Source organism: Lissotriton vulgaris, chromosome 2_1 (assembly GCF_964263255.1).
Source record: "Lissotriton vulgaris chromosome 2_1, aLisVul1.2, whole genome shotgun sequence".
In the NCBI taxonomy this organism is placed as follows: domain Eukaryota; kingdom Metazoa; phylum Chordata; class Amphibia; order Caudata; family Salamandridae; genus Lissotriton; species Lissotriton vulgaris.
Window position 1 is genome coordinate 1,550,353,088 of NC_141687.1, and position 15,062 is coordinate 1,550,368,149.

Sequence of the window (15,062 nt, forward strand, 5' to 3'; positions counted from 1 at the left end):
TTTTCCAGGCAGTTGGAAATTTTCCTTGGTTAAGGGACAGATTGAATAATGTTTAAATCGGCACATTAAATAAAGAGGTTGCAAGCTTCAAGGTATAAGGAGACCCTGATTTGAGCTTTAAGATATTTTTTTCTGAGTCTACTAAAGATATTGGTTCAAACACTGTGAGGCAGGATCGAATGATATTAGTGGTGGTATCCAGAGTTGATACTGTTTGGGTGTTAATCCTCATTCCTTTCAAGCTTGAATAAATGTTTTTCAACTTTTCCTGGAAGAACAAAGAGTGGTTCTTGAGATGCAAAGATCTCTTGTTTAGCAGTCATTGGATTAAAATAAAGATGTCACAGTCATTGGATTAAAAAAAAGATGTCACAATCTGAAAGATCGTTCTAGAGGAATTTTCTGCTTGTCCAATGTGTTTTGTAAACAAATCCGCTTTTGCTTTCTTGATATTTTTTCAAACTTTTTTTAGGGCTGTTTTATAATTTGCCTCATCTTCACTTCAATATTTGTGTCTCTTTCTAACTGTTTACATCTATGTTTTTTAAGTTGCAGAGTCTGTGAGAACCAGGCTGATGGAGGGGAAATTCTGTTTCTAACTCCTTTATTAAAACCTTGAAAAAGGGCTGGATTAAATGACTCCGCTGCGTCCTCAATTGCATCAGATGAATTAATATAAATATGTGAACAAATTTGTTTTAGATTTGCATTGGTTTGTCTAGTAACCTTTCGCTGAATATCCAAGGTTGTCCATATAAAAGGAACTAAAAAGTGGTCCGACTAAGTTAATGAAAAGGTTTTTCCACAACGAAAGAAGGGTGATTAGTAAGTATTAGATCAAGTTAAGGGCCACCTTTTGTGTGGGGCCTTCAACCATTTGTAGTATGTTAAGTTCAGACATGGCCTCCACTAATAGTGCAGCAGCCTACAAATTGGGGCCGGCATTGGCTGGTTCTTTAGGATCAGTATAGTAGTGTTTATGCTTAGTATGAAAGCTACTTGTTTTAGAGTTTGTCTGTGACTGAAGGTTGAAGAAGAGAAGGTGATAAGAAGTTTGGTGATGTCAGTAACGCTTAGTGGACTCAAAATGGTAAAGGAGGCTAGGGGCATAGGTGAGAGATTTTGCTGGAAAGCGAATGCTCTATTTGATGTTTACTTGAATCTTTGTGAAATTGGAGCTGAAATATGCCATGAGGTCTTAGCACTATTGGTTCAATGGTGGAGATATGTTCTTTATGATGCCTGGCAATTTTGAACAGTATTTTAGTCTGTTCTTTTGACTTCAGAATTCTTCTAGGATATTGAGTCAATAGGTTTGTACTCTGGTTTCTTGCTAAGAGCATCTTGTTTGATGAGAATCGGACCTAGCCTTCTGGCACATGTGCTACTGCTGAGCCTTTTCAGAACTGTCTTGTCGTACATAACCATTTGTTAGCTGAATCTGAATCAGTATTTAGGTCTCGTGGCGTTTACAGCGCGAAGCGCTGTCTCACCAGAGACCTATTGTCAGCGACTCAGCTTTCCAGGAGACAAGAGATGGCCATGCGCATCTTCAAAAATCGGAGCGGGCCGCGCGCGAACGCGCACGCTGTGGCCATCTCCTGTCTCCTGGGAAGCTCCAACACACACAGGCACACCTCCCCCTGCTTTCGCACACGCATGCGCACACAGACACACACACACACGAGCGCACATACAAGCACGCACACATACAGAGACACCCCTCTCCGTCGCACACATACACACACGCGCGCACACACACACACACGCGCATCGAGACAACCCCCCCCCCCCGCCGCCCCCCTACAACTATGGCCCACTTACTGCCACTCCGGACTCCTGCATCCTCCGCGGGGCTCTCTCTCTGGCATGGGAACCCCGCGTCACCACTGCTTCTCCAGGCGGGGCTTCAGAAGACGGAAGTCCCGCCCCACGATAGGTTTAGTTTTCTCTGATGTTGAAGTAGAGGCTTGGACTAGAGATAGCGAAGAGAGGGACTTAACAATGGTGAGCCTTTCACGAGAGGATTCTGGGTAGTCTGAATTTTGTTAGTATAAAAGTCATAAGGGGATTTCTTGATACGACCGTGGTAGACTTTGAGAGCCATATAGTCTACTTTACAAGCTGGGTCATCTGCTATGCGCGCAGAGGCGCCCTTGTCCGCAAAAAGTCTAATTAACTAAAGGAGCTATTTGATCCCGTGCTCCGCTGATCATGAATTGTCTAGTTATCTAAGACTATGAACAATATCACTCCAAAAGGGCCACTACCCTCCACCATGATTCATTTTCCGCAATTTCTTTTACTTCAAGTAAGCGCCTACCACAGTTAGGTGATGACTTTGCTTATTTTTCTGCTTTCTTTTAATTGATCCTGCATATGCCTGTTGAGTGATTGTGGGGAGGGTTTCAGTGTGGGTGGGAAAGTGGGCGAAGGCAAGACTGAGTCAGTGGTTTGATGTATGGATCTATAAGTGCAAGGATGTGTGCTACCTTCATTTATGTTATGGTGTTGAGTGCCTACACGCACCTCGTACTCGAGACCTATTGGCTTGACCAGTGCTTTTTGTTTTTTTTAACATCATCACATAACTCCTGTGCCACTCAATTATTTTGTCGGTTTGTATAGCGCTTTGATTGAAGCGCTCTAAAAGTTAGTGATATGAATGTCCCTTTCGCCGTGGTGTCCAGCATGGACTCGCGTTTAATGTTCTCCTCCCAAAGCATTCCTGAGCAGCGGCCAAGCTCCCTGCAGACACTGTCCCCTCTCTGACACCGAGCAGGACTCGGCACGTTGTGTGCACAGCTGATCCCCTCTGCACTTTAAGCACACAGTAAGGGCGGGCACTGGGAGCCCGGGGGCCACAGGCTCTCTGGCAGCCTCTAAACCCTCAAACATTCTGTCAAGTCACTTGATGCACCGAAGCTCAGAAAGGCGACACAGCGCTTTATAAAACTACTAAGTTAGTAAATAAATAAACGTAAGAATCATGTTGTGGGAGGACAGCGCTATCTCGCAAAGGTCCCCTCAGCGGCGGGCCTGGTGTTTGTTTTTCCCATACTCTGCTCGCCTGTGCATCTGTTCTACATTTGCACACAGTTTGGGGATTTCACAAGAATGGATCTGCTCCCCTGTGCCAAATCATCCCTGCCCCTATGCTCGGGAGCCCAATATTGTTCTGCAGCTCCTGGGATCCCCCCTCTTCCTGTGCTCAACGGGAGACTGAGAACTGGAGGAGCGAACAGCAACTTGCCCAATTGGAGGAAACAAAACAGGATTTGTTTTGGCGTCCTGCGTGGAAAGACAACGAAAAACGCTTCTCTAATTGCCACACGCTTTAGTACTGGGGCGATATACGGGGACTGAAGGGCACCGACTCCTGACTGCTGTTCGTGGAGAAAGGGCGCTGCAGCGGAGAGGCCACTACGTGCCCTGGCATGGAATGTGCCCTAGCGGCTGTTATCGGAGCCCCGCTTACCAGTTGTAACAAACTGCGTGATCCTGCACAAGTCCACACTCCATCCCTCGCCCCACTCTCCATCCCTTGCGCCACCCTGCATCCCTCACCCCACACTCCATCCCTCACCCCACACTCCATCCCTCGCCCCACACTCCATCCCTCGCCCCACACTCCATCCCTCGCCCCACACTCCATCCCTCGCCCCACACTCCATCCCTCGCCCCACACTCCATCCCTCGCCCCACACTCCGTCCCTCGCCCACACTCCGTCCCTCGCCCACACTCCGTCCCTCGCCCACACTCCGTCCCTCGCCCACACTCCGTCCCTCGCCCACACTCCGTCCCTCGCCCCACTCTCCATCCCTTGCGCCACACTGCATCCCTCACCCCACACTCCATCCCTCACCCCACACTCCATCCCTCGCCCCACACTCCATCCCTCGCCCCACACTCCATCCCTCGCCCCACACTCCATCCCTCGCCCCACACTCCATCCCTCGCCCCACACTCCGTCCCTCGCCCACACTCCGTCCCTCGCCCACACTCCGTCCCTCGCCCACACTCCGTCCCTCGCCCACACTCCGTCCCTCGCCCACACTCCGTCCCTCGCCCACACTCCGTCCCTCGCCCACACTCCGTCCCTCGCCCACACTCCGTCCCTCGCCCACACTCCGTCCCTCGCCCACACTCCGTCCCTTGGCCACACTCCGTCCCTCGCCCACACTCCGTCCCTCGCCCACACTCCGTCCCTCGCCCACACTCCGTCCCTCGGCCACACTCCGTCCCTCGGCCACACTCTGTCCCTCGGCCACACTCTGTCCCTCGGCCACACTCTGTCCCTCGGCCACACTCTGTCCCTCGGCCACACTCCGTCCCTCGGCCACACTCTGTCCCTCGGCCACACTCTGTCCCTCGGCCACACTCTGTCCCTCGGCCACACTCTGTCCCTCGGCCACACTCTGTCCCTCGGCCACACTCTGTCCCTCGGCCACACTCTGTCCCTCGGCCACACTCTGTCCCTCGGCCACACTCTGTCCCTCGGCCACACTCCGTCCCTCGGCCACACTCTGTCCCTCGGCCACACTCTGTCCCTCGGCCACACTCTGTCCCTCGGCCACACTCTGTCCCTCGGCCACACTCTGTCCCTCGGCCACACTCTGTCCCTCGGCCACACTCTGTCCCTCGGCCACACTCTGTCCCTCGCCCTCTCTTTATCTCTCCCTCGCCCTCTCTTTATCTCTCTAACGCCCTCCCTCTATCTCTCTCTCTCGCCCTCTCTCTTTCTCTCTCTCGCCCTCTCTCTGTATCTCTCTCGCCCTCCCTCTATCTCTCTCTCGCCCTCCCTCTATCTCTCCCTCCCTCCCTCTATCTCTCTCTCTCGCCCTCCCTCTATCTCTCTCTCTCGCCCTCCCTCCCTCTATCTCTCTCTCTCTCTCGCCCTCCCTCCCTCTATCTCTCTCTCTCGCCCTCCCTCTATCTTTCGCCCTCCCTCTATCTATCTATCGCCCTCACTATCTATCGCATCACTCAGCACCACCACAGCATCACTCAAGGGAACCACAACATCACTATGCGCAACCAAAATGCTTATAACTACAACAGTAACTTACAATATTATTATAATATAATATTATTGCCAACATTGCTTAATCTTTTTCAACAGCGATTCATCTTGCAAATCATCTTTATACACCAATACAGACTTTGCTAAAAATTTAATGCAACACATTGTCATATACAATGCCAATAACTCAAACTTTAATGCTGCGAGACCTATTGCATTGCAAATGCTTGTTTAAACTTTTGTTGGCCATTCAACTGTTTTGATAGTCTTTTATGCTACGTGCAAACAGTATATCAGAATGGTAGAATGATTATGAGGCAGTGAAATGATCATAATAGTAGCCTACTTTCCACGCTGCTTGCCGACTGAAAGGTTTAAGTCCTGTGTGTGACTTGTGTTGTGCCTGAGATTTGTTGTTTTGCGGTGCTGATGAATACGTTTTAATATTCCTTTTTCTCCCTTGCGTTTTAATCTGTGCTTTTTGATTTTCTTGTTTTCTGTGTTCTCTTCTTAGCGATGTTTCTTTCTACCAGTGTATCCCCGTTCAAATCTCTAAACCTAATAGCATGTTTTGAAAAAATAAATAAAACTATGTTATCTCATTCTGCACTGGAAACTTTTAAATAGGGGAAAAGAAAAATGTGTTTACAGGGGAGACTGAGAGTGTCCTTGTGAAAAGAAAATGCACTGTCTTCTATCTTTTTGATTGAATTATAAAAACTAAATGTATAACTGAAGCAACACATTTTTCTTTTAACTGCCAGAATGAACTTTTTCCGCAAGCAATCTCTTATTTGGAGAAAACATTTCAAGTTCGTAAGCCAACTGGAGCTATATTACTAAGCAGGTATGTTCACTTTTTTTGTATGAATATTACTTCTGTTATGCATAGGTTTATTTGACTAAAAACGTATTTTAGATGTGCAGATGGAAAGGAAAGTACATGTTCTACTCTATATACAAGGCCTTGAAGATTGTTTCTGTGCATCTCGTCAAGTAGGTCTAAATCAATACCCATTTCTTGATATGAATACAACATTCTGTTGTAACTATTTTGATTTGTAGCTAAATCCAAATAGAAGCAATCCTATTTTTGCCACCCATCTGTTTTGATTATCTAATTTCTCTCTTGTGACTGAGTGAACCACTATACAACTTTCAACAGGATGTGTTTAATTTTACTGTCACTGAAATATTTGTGATATTGGAGGATTAACTCTGTAAAGACCAAAGTAATTGCTCAGGAAAAAGTCCTAGCTCTCTATTTTTAATGGGTGTGCTATCACTTGGGGCTAATTCAGAGGTGCATAAAAGGTGACTCAGAAGGAGGGACTTGCCTCTAAAGTACTTTTAATGGATGATACATATTTCTTCCCCCTGTCGTTTTTACTTTTACATAATTTTTCATATACAGAAAATTGGACACTTCCCTGATTTAATTTTTTTTTTAACTGTATCTGATAAATCTTAAATTGCCGAACATGGCACAGAGTCTTTCAGTTCTGTGCACTAAACGTAGAATATGATTCTCTTACTATAGACTTTACTAATTCAAAGAGTTGGATCTGAAACAGCCTGGGCCAGTTAATCTATCCAAACACGTGGATGTACTTGGAGTGTGCAAAACAAAACTACGTTTTCAATTAAAAAAAAAATCAAAAGGCATCAACTTGTGTTAATGATTGCTCCGTACTTCGCATTTTGCTGAGACTTGACTGTGTTTCATACAGTGTTCAGAACTGCTTGTTGTTTAAAAAATGCTGCAGATTTAAAATCTGAATAGGCCTCTTCTGTGCATCTCTTTAGAAACAAGCTTGTAATTTTTCCACTTTGTTGATCACATATTCTAGCTGCAAATCATTTGTTAGGTATTGCTGTGAAGTGCATTAGCAAGTTTTTGGGCGATAGGAGCAGGTTGGGTCTATCATTTTTCCCTCCAAATTTTGACTTTGCCTTTTGTGAAAGGATACTGGGCATTCATTTATTGCCTCTGAAGTTCTCTGCATTTCTTCCAATGCTTTTTTTAACAAGAGCTACTTTTGCTCAATTGAAATTATGCTGAGCTAGTGTGAAAATTAAAGTATTCTGATCCTGTGGATAGCTGTCGGAATTTGGGCTATTGTGAAATTGGGTCTGGGCTTGATGGGCAGCCAGGGAAATATACAAAAAAACAGACATTTATGAATGCTAGACAGCCAGGGAAGTCCAGAGTGCTATGAATTGCATGAATCCAGCTACTTTTTCTTAGACCGGATGTCATGCAAACATTAAACTTTGACTATATTCACATATTTTCCTCAAATTTCTTAGAGGAATTCCTACCACCCAGCATTCCCACACCTGTCCAAGTAAAATGGTACACCGCTTTTGCGACTGGGCCTATTACCTGTGAAAGGAACCTGTCAAACCATGGACCATATGAAGGCAATGTGTTGTCAATGAAGTCTTCACATGGTTCTAGTTTTGTTAATTTTTGATAATGTGCGTTAGGTACACCCACAGATGGAAAGCAGCATTTCAGTCGAGTGAACAGTGGAAATGCAAGGTGGCACGACTCTGGCCACTGCCTGGATGTGAGAAGAATGTGGAATACTTTTGTATGGCCTTTTTCGTTTGTTTTATTGAGAAAACATTTGACATGAATTTAAAAGCAAACCTAAACACATTATTCTATTGTTGCAGTTCACGTGTCTGACAGGTGTATGTTGTGTTGATTTAAAAGCTTTTAATGTCATGCTAAAATTCTTTATTCGTATAGTGGTATTTGCACTCTATATAATACTGGCAGTGTTACAACTGAACATTTGCAAATTGTCTCTTAAACATAACAAACACCGCTAGTTATGTTGATTTGAGTATTTCTTGTTCTGATTTTTGTCAGAGGTATTTCATGTACGTTTCCCTATCAATTATTTAGTTTGCAAGCAACACCCCTTTGGGTTACGGACAGGCTGGGAAGGTTGGAAAAAAGTAAAGGTTTTGGCAACTGGGACTTTATTGGGATAACCAAGGTGGGAGACCTCTGGGTACGGAAAAAAATGATTACATTTACACAACTCCAAACGCAGTACAAAATGGCCTCAACCGGCAGATCAAACACGCTCTTGAAGCAGCAATTCCCATTGACACCACCCTACCTGAGACCTTCCCACTAGAAGATAGGCTAATGACGCACCATATGGACAAAAAAGCAATATCTCTGACATATCGGAAAACTATTAATAACTGGCCAGATCCAGTGAAGAAGCTTAAAGACAAATAGCAGGCAGACCTGGGAGAATTAGATGATACGGATTGGCAGGAGGTGCTGGCGTCCCCTAGAGAGGTAGCCATCGCATCTAAATTAAGTCTTGTACAACTCAAAATTTTCCATCGCATCCATTACACCAGAACTACTCTCTGTAAGATTGGGAAAGTGGACAACCTGCTCTGTCTGCAACAATGTGGGGAGGTTGGCTAATTTTTTCATACTATATGGACGAGCTGCCTCTGGGTTCGCCCTGACAAGGTGTCGCACCGCTGCTTAGCGCTTCGCACTTTTATTGCTGAACTGCCGCTTTTAAAAACCTATTTCGTATTTGCTTTATTTTTGGGTTATTATTCCCTGATTTTATACTGCCCCTTCACTTACACTGTAATCGGATCGCACCGCTGCTTGAGCGGGTCCGGTTCCCGGGGTGGGGTTACTTTTCAGCCGCCATCTTGGAGTGGAGTGGAGTGGTTGTGTGATCAGGCGCCATCATCTGCGAGCGCTCTAGTGCACAGGAGCTAGTGAGGGACACCTACTTAATGCTCCCTGCCAAGCTCAGCGGTATTGCGCAGCTGGCGCGCCTTCGCTTAGCCTGAGTCGTGCCAGAGTCCTGCCCGTCTGCACCCGTCCGCGCTCGGACACGCTGGACAGGGCAGGACTCCGATCTGTGGTTTTGTGTTGGATGCGATGCTCTGCTACTCAAGGGACGCTCTTGTGTCCATTAGACAGCGTCTCCCGACATGTGACGTGTCTCGGGTGAGTCCGATGTGTGGCCCTCACCAGTGTGCCTGTGGCAGGTGGTCGCTTGGTGCCCCCCCCTCTCTCGCTGTATCGGTGAGGATTCTGTTTCTGGAAGTAAACGCTCCCTGCATGACCTTAGTATTTGGAACTTGAACGTTAGGTCGTTGGTGAAACATTACCAAGATATCTATGACCTCATTGAAAAGGAGTCACCTGATATTTTCTGTTTGACTGAGACCTGGCTACAGGAGACTGACACGGCTATTCTTAATCTGGCCTTCCCCTCTGAGTATTCGGTTTACACGCTTAATCGCTCCTCTAGAGGAGGGTGAATAGCGCTTGCTGTCAGATCCTGCTACCCCTGTGATTGGAGAGGTCAAAAAATCGCAGGCTGCGAAAGTGCCTCGTTTAAGATCTCCATCACCCCCCATTTCTCCTTTTCAGGCATACTGATCTATCGCCCCCCAGGCAGCGACGTGGCATTCAGGGAGGCCCTCCCAGACGCTATTAGCACGCTGGCTGTAGGGTGTGCTAATTTCTCTATTCTCGGGGATTTGAATCTCCATTTTGACAATCTGACCGCGCCTGCCGTGAGTAGCACTTTGGCCGATCTTGAGGCCTTTCAACTGGCCCAACTGATCACGTATCCCACCCATGTAGGTGGACATACCCTGGACCCCTTCTTTACGAACCTCGCAGAGGCAAGGGTCTCTACCCCTTCCCCTCTGGCCTGGACGGATCATTTTTTGGTGACGATCCAGTGCCCACTGTATGAGCCCCCTCTTAAACCCACGGTCCGAGTTGTCCCCAGACGACATTGGAATAAACTAAAACTTGAGGATTTCCATCGTCTTCTGTCTGAGGACCCGCTGGGCCCGTTAGACAATGTGGAAACTGGCTATGACCGTTTCTGTGAATGGGTTACCAGGGCCCTTGATTCCCTTATCCCGGTGGCCTTGAGCAAATGCGGATTACGGGACCCCAGTCCCTGGTATGATGGATCTCTGCGTGTGCTTAAAAGTACGTGTAGACGCGCTGAGAGAGAATGGCGGAAAACTTATGACACCAGTAAAAAAGCCATGTATCTGGCCACCGTCAAATCCTACCATCGCGCTGTCTGCAGAGCTCGTGCAGCATTCTATGCTCTTGAATTCCGCAACAGCACTAATCCATCTAAAACCATTTTTAAGGCCCTCAAGGACCTGGTGGCAAAAAAGGCCTCTGTGAACGAAACCTGTTCCACTTCACATTGTGAAACCTTGGCGGCCTTTTTTCTTGAAAAAGTCCAAGCCATCTACCGAGCCTTTCCCACAGCTATGCCTTATGGCGAAGGGCCTCTTAGCCCTCCAGTGCAGGATGTCCTACACTCTCTTCCCTGCCTAACACCTGAAAGCTTCAAGAAACTGGCTCAGCAAGTTAAGTCTGGGTCTCCGGCAGACCCTTTAAGGCCGGCTTTATTTAGAGACTCGGCATCTCTCAACCTTTTGCCGGTCTGCTCCTTGATTAACACCTCGCTTGCATCTGGTTTGGTTCCCGCCAAGTGGAAACAGGCAGTGGTCATGCCTATCTTGAAGAAGCCGTCTCTGGACGCCAGCAAACCTGAGAACTATCTCCCGATATCGCTCCTTCCCTGGCTGGCTAAAGTAGCGGAGGCACATGTAAACATTGCCCTTTCAGACCATCTCACGCGGGCCAACATCTTGGACGCCACGCAGAACGGATTCCGAGCTGGGCACAGCACGGAGACAGCCCTCCTCTTCATGGTGGAACACCTGCGCACTGTGCTTGATGCGGGTCAAACGGCGGTGCTTGTTTTATTAGATCTTAGCGCCGCCTTTGACACCGTCTCGCACAGGATTCTTCTGCAGCGCCTGGAGGAAGCTGGCGTCGTTGGCCCTGCTCTCCAGTGGTTCTGCTCCTTTCTTGCTGACCGATCTTTTTGCGTGGCTGTTCCGCCCCATCAGTCTAAATCTTACCCTCTGAATCTTGGGGTCCCTCAGGGATCCTCGCTGAGCCCCACGTTGTTCAATCTTTACGTGAGGCCGCTGGCTGAGGTCGTCAAGCGGTGGGGTATGACTATGGTGTCATACGCTGACGACACTCAGCTGGCGGTCACGCTCAGCGGGGATTCAGGTTTGGATGCCCCAAGATTCCAGAATGGACTTCGGGCATTTGCCAGCTGGATGACCTCCAACTGTCTCCAGTTGAACGCAAAAAAGACGGAAATCATGATCTTCGGCAAGCAAGCGGAACTCTGGGGCGATATGTGGTGGCCTTCAGAGCTTGGTCCCACTCTGACTCCGGTCTCGGAGATAAAAAAACCTCGGGGTGTGGCTAGATCCTACCCGTAGCTTTGTCTGCCACACAAAGCGAACTGCTGCTTGCTGCTTTGGTATCCTGCGCAGCTTAAGACCTGTGCTAAAATTCTTTGACGCCTCGACCAGGCAGCTTGTGTTGCAGGCGACGGTGATTTCTCGGCTCGACTATGCCAGCTCCCTCTTGGTAGGGATAAATCAGGCCGAAATCACTTGTCTTCAACGCGTGCAAAATGCGGCCGCTAGAGCAGTCGTGGGTTTACCCAGGTTTTGTTCCGCTGCGAATACCTTGCGCTCTCTTCATTGGCTGCCGATTTAAGCAGAGGATTCAATTTAAAGTGCTCTGTTTGTCCCTTATCACGATGGTAAGTGGGAACCTAGTCCCTACAGAGCCCAAATGCTGTTTTCTCAATATTTGGAATGCGACAGATCGGAATTCAACATTACAGACTTGGGCTACCCTGAGTATTATGCTTGCCAAGAGGAATATTGCTAGACACTGGAGTGGGGCAACCGCCCCCACGCTCGCAGAATGGTGTAGGGCTATGGACACAGCCATGGTGGTGGAAAAGTCTGTATATATTCACAGGGGATGTCCCAAAAAATGGATTAAAAAATGGGGGGCTGGAACACACATAGAGGAGATATTTGCGAACTGCCCTTAATAGCTCAGGAATGCAAATAACCAAATGTAAATGACACTGAACGTTGCAACGCTGTGTATGTAACTGATCAAGTATAAATGTTCTTGTAATATACATAAAAGGTAACAAAGGATGTATACTATGTGGACTGTATTTGCTACCTGTAAATAAATAATGGCTGTGCCTTCATTCTTATATAAATAAAGGTTTACATTTTTTTAAAATTTTGTTTGAAGTTTACCCCGCGAACAGACTTTGCACAGTTTCAGAATTTTGTACTGAAACATCAATGCTTGGATTTGTGAAGCTTTATGAATGAGTTCTATTTCTGGTTGTAAAGAACAGGTGGGCATACCCACTACTTTTTTCAAGTTTATTGCCGTAACAGTAGCGACATTATAAATTAAGGTGGTGGCTTGCACTGAGTGGGCATTTGAAACTTGTTTTGTTGTGTTTGTGGAATAGACAATGTGCCACAAATCAATACCTCAGGAAGAAAGATGACGCTCACAGATATTGTCGAGGAGCCTGTGCCGAATACACCCGTTGTGGCCCTGCCATTGTTCCTGAGGAACATCTTCAGGTAACTAACAATATATGCATCACTGACACTGTATTTACTTTTTCTTATTCGTTTTTTTCTTTTCAGAAAACCTACGCCAACAGTTTTTGGTTTGTTTTAGTTTTTCTGTACACTTCTATCCTAGCGAGTTCAAAGCATTTATTAAAACATGTGCATTCGACCGGATCGGCTGCTGATGTTTTTGCCTTGCTGTGAAACATCCCATGAGGGATTCCTGCCTTATGGTACCTAAACCCTCCAAAGTGCAGCAATGTGTATTTTAAAATAACAATACCCTGGCAAATTTTTGCTTTGTGCCATTTAAATAGTCTGCTGGGAAGCATTAATGAACTATTAGAGTTTTTGGGCAACATACTGACTTCATGGCCTGGGGAGATGGTGAGAACGTATGCCATGTGGGTTTTGTGTTGAGTAATTCCCTTTCACCTCTTCTTCAACTCTCCTACCAAAAGCTCACTGCATTATGGGGTAAATGACCAGTACGAACAAGAGAATGATACTCTGAGTCCTTAATGGGGAAAAAAAATATGTTATTTTTTTATTACAGTTTTGATTTAGCTCGCCCACGTTTGATTGCTTTGTATTTGAAAGTGCAATATTTTGCTAAACCAAAACAAGTAAAAGTTAGTATGGGAAATTGTATTGTATTTCAATGCAATTGCAGATTGCCAAGGAGGACAAAAGAAAACTCCACAAGGAATGTTTGCCCCGCCATGGCTACCATATAACCCCTCCTCCTTCTACCAGAGCTGCTAGGCATTCCTGGACAATTGCCTTTTTATGTTTCGCCTGCACAGAGCTTGCTCTGTGCTTCTGAAATCTCTTATATTAAATATATCTTAAAAGGGAGCTCTTATCAGTTGCCAGCTCCGATTTAGTGTTCATTTGCTTTTGTGTGGAACTTGTGTTTTATTAACTTCCCCTGGCTGTAGGCATTTACAATATTTCTACAAAAGCTATTTACACTGTTTAAGCCCCATTCGCTGTGAAGATAAGATATCTTCCCACGGAAAAGGCAGACCACTTCTAACAGTATGCTGGAATGCTTGCTTTTTATTACTCAGTTGTGTAATGCAGATGCTTTGGCCTTAGAACGTGTGTGGCATTTCCTGTTCATGCCTCTTAACTTTTCTTTGCGCTTTGTAAGCATTATCAGATTGCTTTTTTTCAACTTAATCTATTTGGTCATTTTGATCAAATTCTAAATGTTGTAATAAACATTGCATGTTAAAAATAAAGTTAATGTACTAGATCTATGCTATGTTTTTCCACTAAACAAGCAGCCACAAGTGCAGTTACCTTGCAGACAACAGGGTTGTGATTTGAATGGCGCAGCAGGTGCCCAACATTTGTCAGAACTCCTGTAAACACCTAATGTTGCTCTATTTTACTACAATACAGGCATTCACAGTTGCAGTTACCTTGCAGTTAAATGGTGCAGTGGCACTGGGGCGGAAAGTTGTCATAACTCCACTAAACCCCAAATATTACTACTACTATAAAGGCAGACACAATTGCAGTTATCCTGCAGTTAAAAGGGGCTTCATTGAATGGCGCAGCACAACAGCTCTAGGGACCCCACTGCACGCAGAATATTGCTATATTTTAGTACTAAACAGGCTGTCACAAGTGCAGGTATCTAACTGGCAATAGGGTCCTGATGTGAATGGTGCAGCAGGTGCAGTGGCACCATTGCCAAAAGTTGTCATTACTCCCCTAAACACCAAATATTGCCATATTTTACTACTAAACAGGCAGTCACAATTGCAGTTATTTTGCAGGCACCAGGAGCATAATTTGAACGGTGCAGTGGCACCAGGCCCAAAAGTTGTCAGAACGCCTCTAAACATATCATATTGCTACTACATCAATTAATTCTATTATTTCCCTCTTTCATTTAATTTTTCAAACTATTACTTACCCGCACCATACCACTAGTAACAGCACAATATATTGTGCTTTTTGTACATAAACAAGTCAGAACTCTTTTACAGACTTTCTGTAACTTATATTGTACAATGACTCGTCAAGCTACAATTTACAACAAAAAACAGCTTATTATTAATCGCATAGGTGAAACCTAATGCATTTACCAATGCTTGTTCAGTAGGTGAGCACACTATCTTTTTCTTGAGACTTCTGAGACCGTGTTTTCTCATGCTTGGCAAATTGCTCAGTCACATTCCTGAGCTCTTATCTAGTCCCCACTTTAATAGTCTTACACAGTTCAATTCCTGAAGGCCTCAGTTTGCATTTAGTGGTAAGCTGCACCAGAGCTGGCAGCCTTTAATATCTAGCTGAGAAATGAACTACGGCTGATCTAGAGCACCACACCAGAACCCTCGACACCGCCAGAATAGCAACAAAAACAGCAACAAATGAACTGTAATTCAGAAAGGAGCTGAAGACCCTGCTCTTCAGAGGATATTATTGGCACACACTAGGGTTCAACGCCCAAGAACATCCTGCTTCATTGTAAACGGTCCTGAATCATAACTCGAGGCT

General features: G+C 45.9%; 1 protein-coding gene across 1 annotated transcript in view; it reads left to right on the plus strand.

Annotated features, from left to right (window-relative positions):
- The window catches only part of LMLN (leishmanolysin like peptidase), a 427,804-nt gene that overhangs the window by 126,928 nt on the left and 285,814 nt on the right, over positions 1-15,062 (plus strand). Inside the window, exons 4-5 of the mRNA XM_086957429.1 lie at positions 5,789-5,871; positions 12,440-12,557. Of these exons, the coding sequence (XP_086813555.1) occupies positions 5,789-5,871; positions 12,440-12,557 (201 nt within the window). The remainder of the gene's footprint in view (positions 1-5,788; positions 5,872-12,439; positions 12,558-15,062) is intronic.